Raw genomic sequence first — 16487 nt, forward strand, 5'->3', positions numbered from 1 at the left:
ACATCAAGGTACAGATACATTTAGGTATATAACATAGTTATGATTTTTTTATCTCTTGGAACTAAAGTAATAGAACAGTAACTTATTACTGGGGACATGGTGAAATTGTTCTTGATGAAGGCATCATTGGACACAGACACAGTTTTAGGGACAGAAGAAGACTTAAGAGTTTACCATATAAGATTATGAGAATTTTAATAATTTATACAAACTACACAATAAAGATCCTTACTTATGGGATACACTTTTCCATTTGTAATCACATTTACATTTTTTGAACATTTGTTTTCAAATTCTCACCATATCCTCAAAGCTTCTACAAAGAAGATAACTTAACAGTATAGATTGTGGGCAGGATAGAGCAACTTTGAAGTTGTTGGACATGGAGCAAAATGTTCTTTTCTTGGGTCCAGGACATTCAAATGGAGATACTGGTATATAGTATAATGCCTAAGTAGATGAAAGGGTACCAGGATTAAAAAAGAAAATATTCAGATGTCCACAGATGTGGACATTGGTTGGAATGTCCTGGAGGTCAGGCAAAAGGAACTCAGGAGTTATCAAAATCCATATTTCCATTTTTGAGAGCAGATTGGAGGAGTGTAACAAAGAACAGAGAAGTGATGGAGGAGGCAGAGGGACACTGAGCTTGTGGTATTGAGTAAACACAGTTGACGTAGAGTTAAGAATGCCATTTTCTGTTTGGGAAATTCCATTCATTCCAATAATTAAAGGAAATTTCTTTAACATTTTTTTTGAGAGGCCGCCAATAGCTGCAGGCCAGCAGAAGACTGTGAGAGGCATATTCAGTGCCTCTATGATGATCAAGTATGTGGTAGAGATGAGAGAGAAGTGAAGTGTTTTGTGTGATATGAAGAGAGGCACTACTGGAGAGATCACAGTAGTGAGAAACAGCCTTATGTGAATAGCCTGCTCTGCCCCCTGAGGCCATGGTGGTGTCCAGGCCCATGCTGCTGCTGAAGGCCATGTCTGGATCCATGGCCTGCAGCATCAGGGATCTGTGGGGGAGAGCTGACTCTGGTTGTAGAGACACTAGAGAGCAGGCAGGCTAAGCAGCCCAGCTACTACCCAGGCCCAGATTCAGGACTTTAAGTTGACCCACCCCAACATCTACTCTACAAGCTGCTGGAGCTTGTGAAGGGGCCAGTTCTGCAGACCTAAACTGGCAGGATCTTCATGACTCGGTACAACAGGAGGATAACAGAGATGAGTCTTGGTGAGGGTCCAGTATTGATAATATAGCAAAAGCCAGAGGCCTTGGAACAGAGCAATGACTCATTGTAATGAACATTTGCAAGAAATGCTGGTTGGGCAAAAGTGTATACTCTGTGACTAAGTGAAATTTACCACAACTTCCATGGTAAGAGTTTTCTAATTTAATATTTTATTTTTTATTTTCTATAGTGTGGGATGTTACAAGGGCAGAGGGAAGATATGGAAGGACTAGGAGATGAGTGTGATTAGGTTGCATGTTTGAAATTCACAAAGAATCAATAAAAATTATATTAGTATTCTTCCATTCATTTTTAAAAGATTTTAATATAATTAGTATCATCTCCTTTCTTTTCTATAAGCAATCCCATATACCATATATGCCTCCTCTCCTCTCTTTCAAATTAATTGTTTTTAATATTGTTGTATACATATATTAATATGTACATTTATTTCCAAACACAGAAATACACTTTTCTGAGTCTATATAATCTTACTTGTATACACTTTTTTGAGACTTACCATTTGGTATAGTATAACCTATTAGTATAGTCTTCCCTGGGAAAGACCATTTCTCCTTCTCTCAAACTTACCTAGTTGTTTGTAAAGAAACCATCCTTAGAATTGGCCATGATAAAATGTGCTTATAGTTCCTGGGAAAGCGAATAGGACATAAAGCAACCATGTACACTTCAAGACTTCAGAAATAATGACTAGGTAAAACTTCAAGTGTTCTTGTTTTTATCACACATACCATATAACCATGTGACAGTGGATGGTAACATGTTCCCTGCTCTTTGAAAAAAATCATTAAAAGCTTTATTCATGTATTTAAACATTCTTCATTAATGTAAAACCTATATGCCCCATTTATGATTATTTCACATTATGACAACAATTCAAATACTATACAAATGCTCTAACATTCACAGCCATGCAATGCTTCTCAATTCTTCTATGAATTATTTTGAATAAGACGACATTACATAGTCTTCTGTGATTTGACCACACCGATAGATTCTGATAGTTGTAGAACAGGTAAAAGTCATAATTGGTGCTAAGGTTCAGTTTGGCACGCAGTTTACAACAGTAGTTAATCATTCTACATCTAATCATGACTCTACTGCTCTTTTACTGCAATGTTCTCACTACACTGTCATGACTAAGCACAATAATTTCAAAGCAAAAATGTACTTGCCAAGTAAGGGAGGTTGAAAAGCTTATTTTTCTTTTTAATTTTCAACTTAGATTCTTGGGAGTCAAAAATCAGAAACACTCAAGTTATTTTAATGCCCTCCCTCTGTGTATTATTGTGAGCATGTCGTGTAAGATATCTGACTGCTTCAGTGCATGCCTGATTAGGAGGAGGCTTTGTAGGCTGAGGAGATGGCTGGGTGGATAAAATACTGTTAGATTACTTTTAAATTATTTTATTGGGTTCATATACCTCTACCTCCCTTCCGATCTTTAATCCACCCTAATCCCTCCCAATCCTTCAACACTAGGTAGGAGAGAAAGAAGGTTACAGGGGAAAGAGGGAGTAGACCTCTATAGGCTACTTACTACTGATTAAGGACTTGGACCTCTGGAGCCTAGTCTAATCATTGTCCATCGGGATATCCCCAGCTTCTCATCAAACTGCAACAACAACTAGGAGCAGCCAGCAGAGCAGTAGCTGGAGTAGTAGAATCAGCAGCAGCTGCATACTCCTGCTCCTCCTCCTCCTCCTCCTCCTCCTCCTCCTCCTCCTTCTGCCTTCTCTTCCTTCTCCTTCTCCTTTTCCTTCTTCCTCCTCCTACTCTTCATCCTCCTCTTCAACCTTCCTCCTTCTCTTCCTTCTTCTCTTTATCCTTCTCCTTTTCCTTCTTCTTCCTCCTCCTCTTCTTTTTCCCTCCACCTCCGCCACCCTCTCCTCCTCCTTTTCTCATTTTCCTCTTGTTTCTTTTCTTACTCCTCTCATTCCTTCTCCTCCGTCCTCTTTTCTTCTTCCATTTTTTTCTTCCTCCCCATTTTCTTTCTCCTCTTCTCCTTTTCTCTTCTTCCCCTTTTCTTCTTTGCCTCCTTTTCTTTCATTTCCTTCTTCCTCTTCCTCCTCTTCCTCATCTTCACTTCTTCATCTTTCTTTTTCCTCCTCCTCTTCCTTGTCTCCTCCTCCTCTTCTTCTGAACACCTATTGATCCTTTCCACTTTACGGCATTAATTCCTTCTCCAATGTATCCAGAATTCAACTATTTGCAGCTGGCAAAAATTGTGCCCCTCCTAGAGCACTAGACAATCATAGTTAATGTCTGTTAACAAACTGAAGAAAACCTACAGTCCACACCTGGGATTAAAACAAAAAATATAATCATATAACATAACTGTGTTTTAAAAGAAGACAAAATTCTCCCTACAGTGCTTCATGTGGAAGTATAAGGATCTGGATTCATATCCCTAGAATCCAGGTAAAAAAACCTGTGGGGTCGCCTGAGTCTTTAATTCCAGTGTCTCTATAGTGGGGTGGGAGACAGAGATGGGAGAATCCCTGGATGCTTACGGATAAGCTAGTCCGGCACACTCAGTAGTGAGCATGAAGAGCAGTGTTTGAAAGAACATGGCAGTTAAGGAGCAAGGACTGGCTCCTGAGGTTGTCCTAGGATCTCCATGCTGAGGCATGTGAATACCCACACTCACACATGTGTTCACGCACAACTCATGTCCACCCTACATCTACAAACAAAGATAAAACAAAGGGATCATGATGACCCCCCCCAAAAAAACCTACGAAAATAGTAGATCAATGCATGGTAGTCTAACAAAAGTTAATTTATTATCCAATAAATACATTGCCTAATTTACTATGATTGGAAGAAAAATAAAAGAAAATTTAGAAAAATTACATTTATCATGATATAGTACTATATTTAGGAATTCTAATTCATATAAAGTAAATAAATCAGTTCAAACTCTGGTACATATGGACTACTGTTTTAAGTTCAGCTCCTGTCATGGCGTTGCTTGAAATGGAACAAGTTTTAGATGTAATGATTTCAGTTATTCTTGTGTCTCGGGGAAAAAGTTAAAGAACCAGGATCTGTTCAGCCAGCTGTGTGACATGAAATGAATTACACACATTGGTTTGTGGCACTTCATGAACCAACAGTAATAATGTTGCTGTTGCAGGATCAATGGAAAAATAGATGGAGCCTGGGTGGGGTCCCAACTAGTTTGCCAGGTCACCTGATTCTGGTTCTGTTTCTTCAAGCTAGGACCCTACAGGAACAGGAGACGAGTTGGGTAGATTTTGCTCCACCTCAAGGTCTGATCACCTGTTGGTTATTCTGAGGACTCTGTTTCCCTAATAAAGTTGATTTTTCATCTTGGCAGAAAAATGAAAATCAACAGTCTAGAGCACAGGCTGCGGGCTTTCTGGATTCGATATGGATTGAAATGTGTTAGGGGTGGATACAGTATTCACATGGGTTCAGGAAATATTTCTTGAGAGTTGACCACTACTCATCCTTTACCAGTTTGTGCAGTGAAATGTAAAATGTTATGATTATGTTTTCACACCTTCTATAACATCTGTGTGACAAATTTTCCACTGTAATGAGAATAAAGCTTTCTTCTGATGGTGACTGTTCTTCATCAAAGTCACAGAGAGAAATCCATTCTTGTTTCAAACAAACTACGATAAATCCCACCTGTAATTTAATTTTTATGTATATCTCAAACTAGAATTTGAACTCTGAAGGATAGGAACAGTCTCTATTAGACAGTGCACTATCTGGTCCCCGAGGTCCTTCCAGACTCTTAAGACAGGGTGGTAATATTTCACCTTGATTTCTCATTCAGAGCTCACTTCTCTATGCATATTTGGAGGTTTCAGTATTTATTAAAGTTTTTATTTTAAGTGATGTTAATTACACCATTTGAAGGGGAGGAGTTAAGTACACACAGAATGGAAGACTCTATAATGTCCCCATTAAACTGTTAAAAAATAATGATGGAGCTACTAGAGGAATCAGTTAAGATTATTGTTGTCATGGTTTGACCACAATCACCTCACTAGCTCAGAGCTGGAGAACCCGAAGCTATTTGAAACTCTGGTGCAATGGCAAAAATGGGAATTAAAAAAGAAATGGAAGAAACCCACACCACAAGGAAGAATTAATTCCTGAATGACTGGCTCCATCATTGCCCACACTCTCCATGGTAAATGGCACAAAAGAAATAGCTAAGCACACCGTAAAGACTACTTTTGGTGTAAAACAGGTAACTGATGGGCTAGGATGGGAACAGGGGGTGACCATCTGTCTAAAAATGTCCCTTTCACATATACATGTACATGTTTCTGAGCAGACAGGATCAGGACACTGGGGTTCGATGTGTGGGAAGTCACAATTTCATCTGGGGACTGGATACAGATTTACAACGGGTCCACATGTTCCCAGCTTCCACTTGCAGCCTGGCATCTCTAGAGGCAATTCTCCCAAACCCACGACTACAGCTTAAAAGGACCCTTCCTGGAATGAGGGTTATGCTGTACCTGTGAAATGGTAAACACCTTAAAGACAAGTCATCCTTAGCCTGAGGTCTAACGTGGTATTTATCAATCTTGCATCCCTAACATATTGAAAGGAACACTAAATTCTATGCTGCAAAATAGTTTAAAAGTAACGATTGTACAATATTCATTTATGCTTGAAATTCCAGTCCTAAACCAAGTTTGTGGTCGGCGGCATTGACGTTCTTGCCATCCAGCAGGGCGGACAGTGTCAGTTTGATGATTTAATTTAGGGTCGGAGTGCACCCTAAGCCAATCAGGTTATAGTTATTCACCTTGGCCAAAAAGCAGGCATGAGGATCGACCTGATACCGGGCTGCTATTCCAAAGCAAGTGTTACTGTTTCCTTCAGTCCAGACGAGACTGACAACAGTCTCCAACTTCTTGTTCATCTTCAGGTAAATGGAGCCACCAAACTCTGTCCCGTCATTCACATTAGTAGGAAACTGGGATTCGTCCACCTTGTAAGCAACTGTGAAGTTGCTCTGGGTCACCCTGGACTGCGAGGTCTCAAATTCATCTGGTAGCCAGACAACACTCATAGCCAAGCACCAGAGTGCCCCGGATTGAGGGCCCAGCGATATCAAAGTCCACTTCACAGCCCAGGTTGACATGCTCCCTCTTGTACCCTGTCTTGATTTTAGCATTTTTCCCCAGTGGTATGCAAGAAACAATAATTAAAGATCAGTCTCGGTCCATGAGCATGAGTCCTGAGTCCATGATCTGTGCCCAGGGTGTCGTCTGTGTTCCACTTCTCAGTAAACGTCAGCCCATTCTCGGTCCATCCTACTTTGGTTTCCAGACTGCCATTCACTGTGGTGGTCTCCATGTTGGCAGAGCCTGAGCTAGTAAATTCCAATGCATTCTCTAACTACATATTCAAATCAAGTTTCACTATGCCAAAGCTGTAGGCCTTTATTAAGACATCACTGGTGGACTTACCAAGATCAGTGTATGTGGGAGACACAGTCCTGTTCTCAGAGGCAATGACAGTGGCAGGAGCAATGGCAGCTAAGGTTGGGGTTGCAGCAGGGAACCTGGGAGTGCAGCCAGTGGGCTCTCTTTACATTGTCTGAAGAAAACAACTGCTAAATGTAAGATGATGTTGGGTCTTTTCTCCCTTGCCATTTAAGCTACAGTAAAGACCCATCTTATTCTCTGTGTTTTACTCAACTTGATAGAAAAAATATTACCTTTCTAGATCTGAATTGATTAATGCAGTTGCTATTCTGTAATCAAATATTCAATTGGTGATAAAAATAATCACATTTAATAACTTGATATTTAGTTATAAAACTTAAGGAAATTTTATTAAGCATTTAAAATTCTTCAATCACACTTCTAGTTCATTGGTATTTGCTGTTTATAAATATGCCAATAGTCAATAAAACTGTTTTTATTGAAAAGTCATAAATGTGCTATTTGGAACTTAATTGAATGTAATTTTTTTCATGTACATGGCCAGAAACTGTAAATGGCAAACGTATGAACCCACAGAACAAGGCTCTGTTCTTGGTCTTTGAGACGCTGTACTCCTCTTTTAACATTTGCCAAAACAGATTAACTTTCACATTTTTAACTGGCTAATCACAACAAAATAGGTAAAAGTGCTCACATTTTACAAACTTGAGTTTATGGAGAGAGGAGAAGACCAAAGCCTAAGTCCAAGGCATCCCTAAGACTTAGAGAGGACTGAGTGAAAAGACACAAGAAGGTAGTCACCTCACAGTTCAAGGTCCAGGGCTAAAGGCCAGAAAAGACAAATGTCTGGAGCCAGATCTTTCAAACAAACAAGGCAAAAACCATTCTCAAAAAGAAAGGAAATTCACCAAGGGAAATAGTCATGGTGGGTGCCTCCACCAGAGACTCAGAGAAGCCCTTACACCATTGGCTGGGGATGAGGAAGGCCAAGGGATCAGTGGACTGTAAGGTGGATTTGCTGCAGGTGGAGTGGGCACATAGGGTCATAGTGTGGTTCAAAAGCCCATGGGAAGAGCACTAGGCACCAGTAGAGTAGAGGCAACCAAGTCATTGGGGCAATGTTATGATTAAGCAGCAGAAGTACCTATCAGGCCCTTGCCAAGGTATGCCATAAAGAAATCACACTAACATACTCATGTAAGAGCTTCGTACAGGTTGGGGGGAACATGAGAAAGAGACACAAAGACAGATAGACAGAGAAGGAGACAGAGAATGAAAGAGACAGGCAAGTCAACAGAGAGACCAGGAGACAGAGAAAATGGCAAAGACAGGCACACAGACTGACTGAGAACAAAAACAAGAAAGAGAATGAGAAAGAGGTAAAGACAGATGGACAGATAGGCAGGAAAGAAGACCAAGAGAACAATCTGTGATGTCCATGGAGGAAGAGGAATTGAAAGGACTGGCAGCTAGTGATGATGGAGATGCTGAGTCACGGAGCCCCTGAAGGCAGGTTTGGGAAATGTCTGATTTCTAACAACCCAGACCGTACGGAGCAAACTTCATCATTTTATACTAAGCAAAGCACTTTCAGAATTAGGCAGCTTAAAGTGTTACGTTTCTACCTGGAAACCCCAAGCAAAGTATTAACTCAATAGTTCCACTGCCTTTTTATATATAACATATTCCTCAGTATCAGAAGCAATATCATTTCATTCTAGAAATGTGAATAATACATGGCATTTTCCAAATCTGCTGTTTCAGGAAGAATAACAATGATTTGCAACAGTGATGCATAAAATATGACCACAATGTTTATTTTTGTAACATTAACAATATGAGAACACAAACAACAAGGAGCAAGAATGTGATGCCCACAAGTAACACACGGATTTCAGTAATTACTTTAAATACCAATGGCCTCATTTCTCCAATCAAAGGATACAGGATTGCTAAATGGTTCAAGGAACAAAACCTACCTACCTGTTGTCTACAAGATACACGTTTTATTTTTAAAGATATGTGTTGACTTAGAATAAAATGTTGGGCAATCAAATGGAAACAGAAAGCAAGCAGGTGTTACTATTCTAATAGCTGAAAAAATAGACTAAAAATAAACAGGAGAGATAAAAAGTACTCTTCATTCTAATCAGGGGAACAGTTAAATAAGAGGGCATTAGTATCCCAAATGTAGATATAGATTAAATATAGATATAAATATCAAACTTTTGGATGCCCAATATCATTAAAAAGAAAACCTATGATTAGATTTAAAGACATGGATTACATCAGATCATTAGTAGCTGATTTGAATGTCCTATTTTCTCCAATAGACAATTAAGGGCCTACAAGAAAAAAATCAGAAGGATCACAAACAAATGCTTTAGTGATACACTCAAAATTTGGAACAACCAATCAATAGATAATATGAAATAATGAAAAACCAGGGCAAATGTCAGTAATAATGAAAAGATAAAATGATGTAAAAAAAAAAGCAATCAATGAATTTGAAGGCTACGGTAACTTACTTTCTGGCTACTTGATTGGGTTCTTTAATCTCTACTTCCCTTCTCCACCCCAATCCTTTCCAATTCTCCAAATCCAGGTAGGCAAGACAGAAGGTTAGAGGGGAAAGGGCATCGATCTCAGACTACATCCTGCTGATTAGGGTCATCAAATTCCTAGGGGCAAATCCAATCTTCATCAGGAGGATAACTATCCAGCAATCCAGCAATCCAGCAAACCAGCAAACCAGCAAACCAGCAAACCAGCAAACCAGCAAAGCAAACCAGCAAACCAGCAAAGCAAACCAGCAAACCAGCAAACCAGCAAACCAGCAAACCAGCAAACCAGCAAACCAGCAAAGCAGCAAAGCAAACCAGCAAACCAGCAAAGCAAACCAGCAAACCAGCAAAGCAGCAAAGCAGCAAACCAGCACACCAGCAAAGCAGCAAACCAGCAAAGCAGCAAACCAGCAAACCAGCAAACCAGCAAACCAGCAAACCAGCAAACCAGCAAACCAGCAAACCAGCAAACCAGCAAACCAGCAAACCAGCAAACCAGCAAACCAGCAAACAACCAGCAAACAGCAAACCAGCAAACAGCAAAAGCAACATCAGTAACCAGCAACAGAGGACACAGCTGCAGGCTAAACAGCAGCCTCCACAAGCTCTACCATTTATACCCTCTCGAGAAAACCCAGAAATCCAAACGTAAACTATCCGCATCTGGCAAAAAATCATGCCCCTCCAAGAGCACAAGACAATTATAATTAGTGGCTGTGGCCACTCTGAAGCATCTCTATATCCCACACCTGGGTTTAAAACAAAAACAATCACATCACATAACTGGGTCTTTTAGAAAATAAAAAAATTATTACTACAGGCTAGTTCTGTGAAAGAAGAAATGTGATCAACAGACCACCCTGGGACCAACTAACCAAGAGAGGACACAAAGTAGAACATTCAAAACTAAAGAGGAAAACATGACAACAGACACCAAAATATTGTTTTGTCTTTTAAGTATTTTAAATATTTAAATTTGTTATTTATTCTTAAAACAACATTTTTGATATTTTTATTATAAAAAGAGTATTTCCAAAACCTGTAGTCAATTAAGCTGAAAAACATAACATAAATGGATTAATTTCAAGGTATATCTAACAAATTAAACTGAGAAATCAACACCCTAAATAGACGTATAATAATTTCTCTATTTGATTAATTTTTCAAAGTCAGCTTCAAGTCTCTGTGTTCTCTGTATCACAAGATCTAACAGACTGAGACAAGGCAGCTTGTCTAGTCTGGGATATAGGCAAGCAATGGTAGATCAGAAATACACGTCCAATACGGCTTTCTAGTTACCATTGTCAGGGCACTCAGCAAGCTCACAGGTCAGCATCATTCTTTGTCCCAGCATCAGCATGTCTCACCAATCACTCTGGAAGCCACCACACTCCTTCAGCATCCTGCAGAAAAAAAACACCGACATGCCTTCTTCCCCATATTAAATACCTGATCAGAATCATGCTGTATGCTAGTATGGGGATGCTTCCATTTCACCTAGGCATGAGTATACCTAGCTGTAGCGTGCCATAGACACTCAGCAAAGAGTTCCTTGGCATTCTAATTTTTAAAAAAAGTACAGCATGACTTAAACAATTGTGTGATGTACAGGAAAATAACTTCCCCCCTTTTTTTCATATATGAAGTTTTTTAAAGTTCTATAATACCTTGTCCTAGAGGATTATAAGGAATCCCAGTAATATGGGTAATATTAAATTGTCCACAAAACATCTCAAATGCTTGACTGCAATAGTCAGTTCCATTATCTGTTTTAATCTGATTTGGAACACCCAGCATAGAGAAACGACTTAAGCAATGATTAATTACAATTTTAGTCGTTTCTCCTGTTAAAGCAATTGCAAGTAGAAGGCCTGAGAAGGTCAATGGTCACAAGTAAATATTTTAATTTTCTAAGATCAGAAATATGGGTAACATCCATTTGTTGCAACTTATGAGGTATAAGTCCTCGACGATTAACACCATTACGTGGTTCAGGTAGAAATTAAGGACATTGAGGACAAGTTTTTACAATTTGCCATGCACATTCTCAAGAAATACCAAGTTGTTGTCGCAAGTTATTACTATTCTGATGATGTAAAGTTTGAGATTTTTGGCTATTGTTCCTGTGTAAGGCCTATAATCTACCTGGTATGTAAATTTTTGGTGGCATTGCTCTCACTAATGGGTTCAGGCAATCCAGTATGAGCTCTTAAATGTCCTATAAAGTAAGGAACACTACATTTTCTTTAGTTGAGCTGTATTTGCATAAATACATGTAAAATTTGAGAATTAGGACCATCTAAAAAAGGAAACAGTTTCAAGTAATTGTAAACCATGAGCTATATACTGGCTATCATTATACAAATTAAAAGCTTGATTTTTCAGCTTTTCAGCAGCTACAGCATGTATTTCAATTATTTCTGCTGGAGCAGGGGGGAACTCCAGAGAATGATCATGTGATCCAATGACATATTCTGCCTTACCATTAGATGAGCCATCTGTAAATAGAGTAAGTGCATTTTCTATGGGCTGCATCCATAAATTTACAGAAAATATAAAAGCACGCATAGAGGAAAATGTCAACCACTTGTCTTTTGGATAGTGATTATAAATTTTGCCTAAAAATTTGCACATGCAATAGGACAAATATCAGGATTTGGTAATAACCAATTTAATTGCTGTTTGGGATAAGGAATAAATATTTCACCAAGTTCTCTCCCAAAATACTTTCGTGATTCAGTTCTACAATTTTGTATTAACAAAGCAACAGCTTCATGATAGGGTGTTCAAACTTTCTTTGGAAAAGAAAGATGAATCCACATTAATGATCCCTTTTTACCAAAGGACTGCTGTGCATAAGAGGTAGCAAGAATGCAACGGCCGACAATTGATCATAGTCTACATATCTATCATTGACTAATAGTTTCTTCTACCTTCTGCAAAGCAACTAATGCTCATCAGTTGTTTGTCAAGAGGAATTAGGCTTTATATCCCTCTTAAGAATATCAGAGGTTTAAGTCCTCCTGTGGTGAGCTTAAGGTGAGGTTTTAGTTAACTAACAACTTTTGAAAAATCATTAAAAGTAAATTATCTTTTCTTATTTGAATTTTCTGTGCCACAGTTTGTTTAGGATATAACTGATGCCCCAAATTTTGAAAAGGATATTGTCTTTAAATCTTTTCTAGAGCAACAACTGTTAGACCCAGAGCCTCCTCTGCCAGTGGTACTTACTTCAAGATGGCGTGTCTCCCCACCCCCAACCTGCCCCCAAGTGAGACACTGAGATACAAATTGATATAAAAGCAAGAGGTTTATTTTTTGGCGCATCAGGGTGGACCCTCAATCAGTCCCTCAAAGCGAGTGAATAGAAGGTGACCCTGGATGGCTATTACAAGCACCTTTTATGCTTTTAGGGGCACAGGTTACCTCAGCAAATCACAGTTCAAACTTATTGGGTAAGCATATTAATTTTTAAATCTGTTAGCTAGCAAACATCATTGAGTACATTCTGAGAATTTTCTACTCAGGAATGTTCCTGAGGGTAGAGAATGGAACTTGGCCTAGGCTCAACCTGAGGTGGCAAGCTGGAACCTGGACTAGCCTTGCCCAGAGGCGGGTGGGTGTTAGGCTGGAGAAAGCCCCGATGGTCCTTCACAACCACTCCCCAATATTTTAAAGCAGAGGCCTGTAATAAAACACCTTCAGAGGGATCAGCTCATAAAATATCCATATAATGAATAATATGCACTAAAAGATTCAAACTCCTAACTACTTGCATTGAAGCAGTGACAAAATTTTTGACATAATATACAGCTATTAGCCATTCCTTGAGGCAAAACTTTCCAATGACATCTATCGCTTCAAGGGTTCTTTAAAATTATAAGCAGACATGCTAAATGCAAACCTTTTACAATCATGAGGATGCAAAGAAATAGTATAAAAACAATCCTCCAAATCCATAACAATTCAATAAGCATTTCCCGGAATAGCAGCTGGATTAGGCACGTCAGGCTGCAATGCCTCCACAAGTTCCATACCCTCACCGACCCTTCACAAACCCTGCAGCAATCTCTACCTGACCAGTGTTTTCTTAATCACAAATATGTGAGAGTTCAAATCCTAAGCCTGTGCTCAAACTGCAAACTGCAGCCAATGGAACACTGTCAGCTCAACCACAATCTTCCAGTTTCCCTTGCGACATCAGAGCACAACCACAGCTCTGGAAAGCAAAACTCAACCTCCAACCAACAATCCAGTCTGTCCAAAGTCAACACCAAGTGCCCCGCCCACATTCTAAAGTTCAGCTGCCAATTTCTGCACATGAATGCACAAGAGGGCAGCCTCCAACACCTCACCCAAGAGACACTGTCCTAAATGCTAACTTTTATAAGTCTGGTTTCTCAGATAAGAATTACATGAAATGTTCCCCAATTTAGAGGTATCTTAAAGACCTGTTTCTCCAGATAGGTTCACGCCAAATGTTGTTCTGAATGACTCCAATCCTGAGTTACCAGTTTTAAGCCAACTTTCTGTTTCCAATGTTATATATTTTTAATCATACCCAATAATTTATAAAGCAATAATCTATAACCAAGACATACAGAGCATATTTATACATTTAAACCAGTCAGAAACAAAAATGAGGTAGCCACACATTTACTTATTTAAACCAGAGAAATTTCTTACTTTCTCTAGTTGTAATTTCAAGAAAGGAACTTCTTGTCATCTGCTGAACCCAATAATAGCAGTCACATAGATTTTTCTAGGAAGGATAGCCATTATCTCTCTTACTGGCCCCTTTAAAATTGACTTGTACAGACAATCAGTACCTAGCAGGGCTTCTCCGGCTGACCTAGACTCCTAGCTACAGTTTCAGGGCTCCAAAGGCCAATCGAGACTGCTTTTTGTTTTTTAATTTTTGAAACAAGTTAAAACTAAATCAAGGGGCGAACAACCAGCAGATAAAGTTTTAAGCATTTTTTTTTTATTTTTAATATGAAACACAGAACATTCAAGCAATGAGACAGAGGCACAGACATAAATCGACAGACATGGACAGATTGGTGCACCAAGAACAGAAAAAAGAAAGAGAAGGAAGAGAATTAGATGATGTCCCACTGAAAGGATGAGAAATCCTGGCTAAGGGACCCAGAACCAGGACTAAGCATTTCTCCAATAGGAGCCATAGAGGACCTCTGTCCTGGTCTCCTCCTGTCCCTAGGAAAGCTCTGAAACAGCTTGCATTCATTTTCTTCCTCTTTCACCGAACCATCCCTGGATAGTTAGGGAGGACTGCTGTCCTGAAACCCATTCTCTCTCATGTCTGTAGTGTAAACTGTCTGTAGTCAGGGTCTAAAGATTAAAAACATCTATAAGAATTACCTTCACTTCTCTAGATTTTAGCATAACTCTAAACACACCACAAACACTTTACCATTACCTTGCCCTGTTGTTATGGGGTTTGTCCACTAGTGGCCCAAATCTTTTATTTTTCTTTGCATGCAATTCCCACAGTGTCACTGCACCCTGCTTACTTGAGCTCCCTCATTGAGCTGTCATCTTTCCAAGCCAGCTCAGTAGGTCAACAGGTTCTGCAGGGCAGGAGGTAGGATTAAAAAGAAAAAAGAAATTGGACAACATTTTAACAAGACCCTAGCCAGTTCTGAGGCTGAGGTGGGATTAACTTTATCCAATCTGCTTTTATATCCTTTTGATCACATGCAAGTTATAAGACCAGTTCTAGGTTAAGGAACAAGCAAGGCGATAAGCAAAGTCATGTGATCACTGTTTCTAAGGGTTTCCCAGGATTACACAGATACATGAACCTACTTCCCTGTCCTAAGCCAAAGTCAGATTCTTGCCTGAAGCCTACTTATTTGTTCTAGCCTAAAATCAGATTCCTGCCTGAGCTAACTTCCCTGTCCTGGTCCAAAGTCAAATTCCTGCCAAGCAGCCCCAAAGACTCCCCAGGATAAAGTTAAAGAAGTCTCCAGTTGTATGAAAAAAAATTCTTTACTGATGCAAAGCCCAGGAGTTGAATTTTGATTCATTTTACAATTTGTCGGTACATCAGGAATACTCAGTTTTAAGAATCTGTTTGCACTGATAATGATTTCCAGGTATAGTTAATAATTTAACATCTACTGAACATCAGCTGTGCTGTTTGATTCTCTGTGGTGTACTTGAACATTTTTTAGTGAGAAGAAGCAGAAGAAGAGGAGAAGGAGGAGGAGGAAGGTACTGAAAATATTTTATCTAGGACATAGTTTAAAACTCAGTTGGTTTTGGTTTTGTTCTTAACTTAATTGTAGACTTTAGAGAGTCATAATGTATGAAATTCTCAGCAGGTTTTCTTAATAAAGTTCTGTATATGGTATAAAATAGTTTATGTTTTAGGGAATATGTAATTAATAAACAAACTCATTATAATGCAAATTTTATACCAAGAACAACAACAAAAAAAATCTGGTGCTGGCAACACAGCTTACATTAAGAGAGCTTGTTCTGTGTCAGAGGACCAGAGTTCAGGTTGGCTTCTCTGGCAGGCCACGTCCAAACACTTAAAACTGCAGCTCCAGAGGATGTGAAGTCTCCTTCCCACTGCCATGTTCACTTGCATACACAGAGAAATGGGAGAGGAGAAATAAAATAAATGTTAGGAACAGTTCTGACAGCTTCTGCCTGTTGGGAATTATTCAGTGTTACTGTTATGATAGTAATGTGTAAACCATAACGAGAAAAATTATTTAAAACTAACTGTTTCAGTGTCAGTAGCTGCACCCTAGGGAAAAAACTACAATCATATAAATCATTTAATGGGTTCTGACTGCTCTCCATGGCTGCTTTGCACCAACCTCTCCCCTTCCACATGCTAATGATTAAACACTGAACAGATGCTAGAAGTAGGCACTGCCCTTCCTTTTTAACCATGTATAAAGGAAAGAAAAAATTGTGCACCCTGTGCACAATCAGAAGAGTGAAGAGCAATGAGTTTCAAACAGCAGTGTGTGGGACTCAGTGATGGCCGCCTCATGCCATTACTGGGCTATGGCACTTTTCAAAATCCAGAGGTAACAAAAGACGAAGGGTTAAGGGTGGAGGGTTTCCAGAGAAAACTGACACATGATATGTGGGAGCTGAACTCTCCCTTGTCATCTCTGGTTCAGAGTTTCTGCTAGCTGGGGCTACTCCATGGTAAGAACAAAAATAGGCAGAACTTATGT

General features: G+C 39.3%; 1 protein-coding gene and 1 pseudogene across 2 annotated transcripts in view; one reads left to right on the forward strand and one right to left on the reverse strand.

Moving 5' to 3' along the window:
• Positions 1–5910: 5910 nt before the first annotated feature.
• On the reverse strand, positions 5911–10690 carry Vdac1-ps6 (voltage-dependent anion channel 1, pseudogene 6; annotated as a pseudogene).
• A 4727-nt stretch (positions 10691–15417) lies between these two features.
• Positions 15418–16487, forward strand: part of Akr1c13 (aldo-keto reductase family 1, member C13) — a 33409-nt gene continuing 32339 nt past the window's right edge. Inside the window, exon 1 of one of the 2 annotated variants that reach the window (XM_017600632.3) lies at positions 15418–15501. Coding sequence is in view for 1 of the 2 variants with exons in the window: in XM_006254190.5 (XP_006254252.1) it covers positions 16285–16334 (50 nt within the window). In the remaining variant the exon portion in view is untranslated. Of the gene's footprint in view, positions 15502–15665; positions 16335–16487 lie in introns of those variants that run through there. The other variant, XM_006254190.5, reaches the window with a different exon arrangement.

The sequence above is a fragment of the Rattus norvegicus genome, chromosome 17 (genome assembly GCF_036323735.1).
Source record: "Rattus norvegicus strain BN/NHsdMcwi chromosome 17, GRCr8, whole genome shotgun sequence".
NCBI classification, from domain to species: domain Eukaryota; kingdom Metazoa; phylum Chordata; class Mammalia; order Rodentia; family Muridae; genus Rattus; species Rattus norvegicus.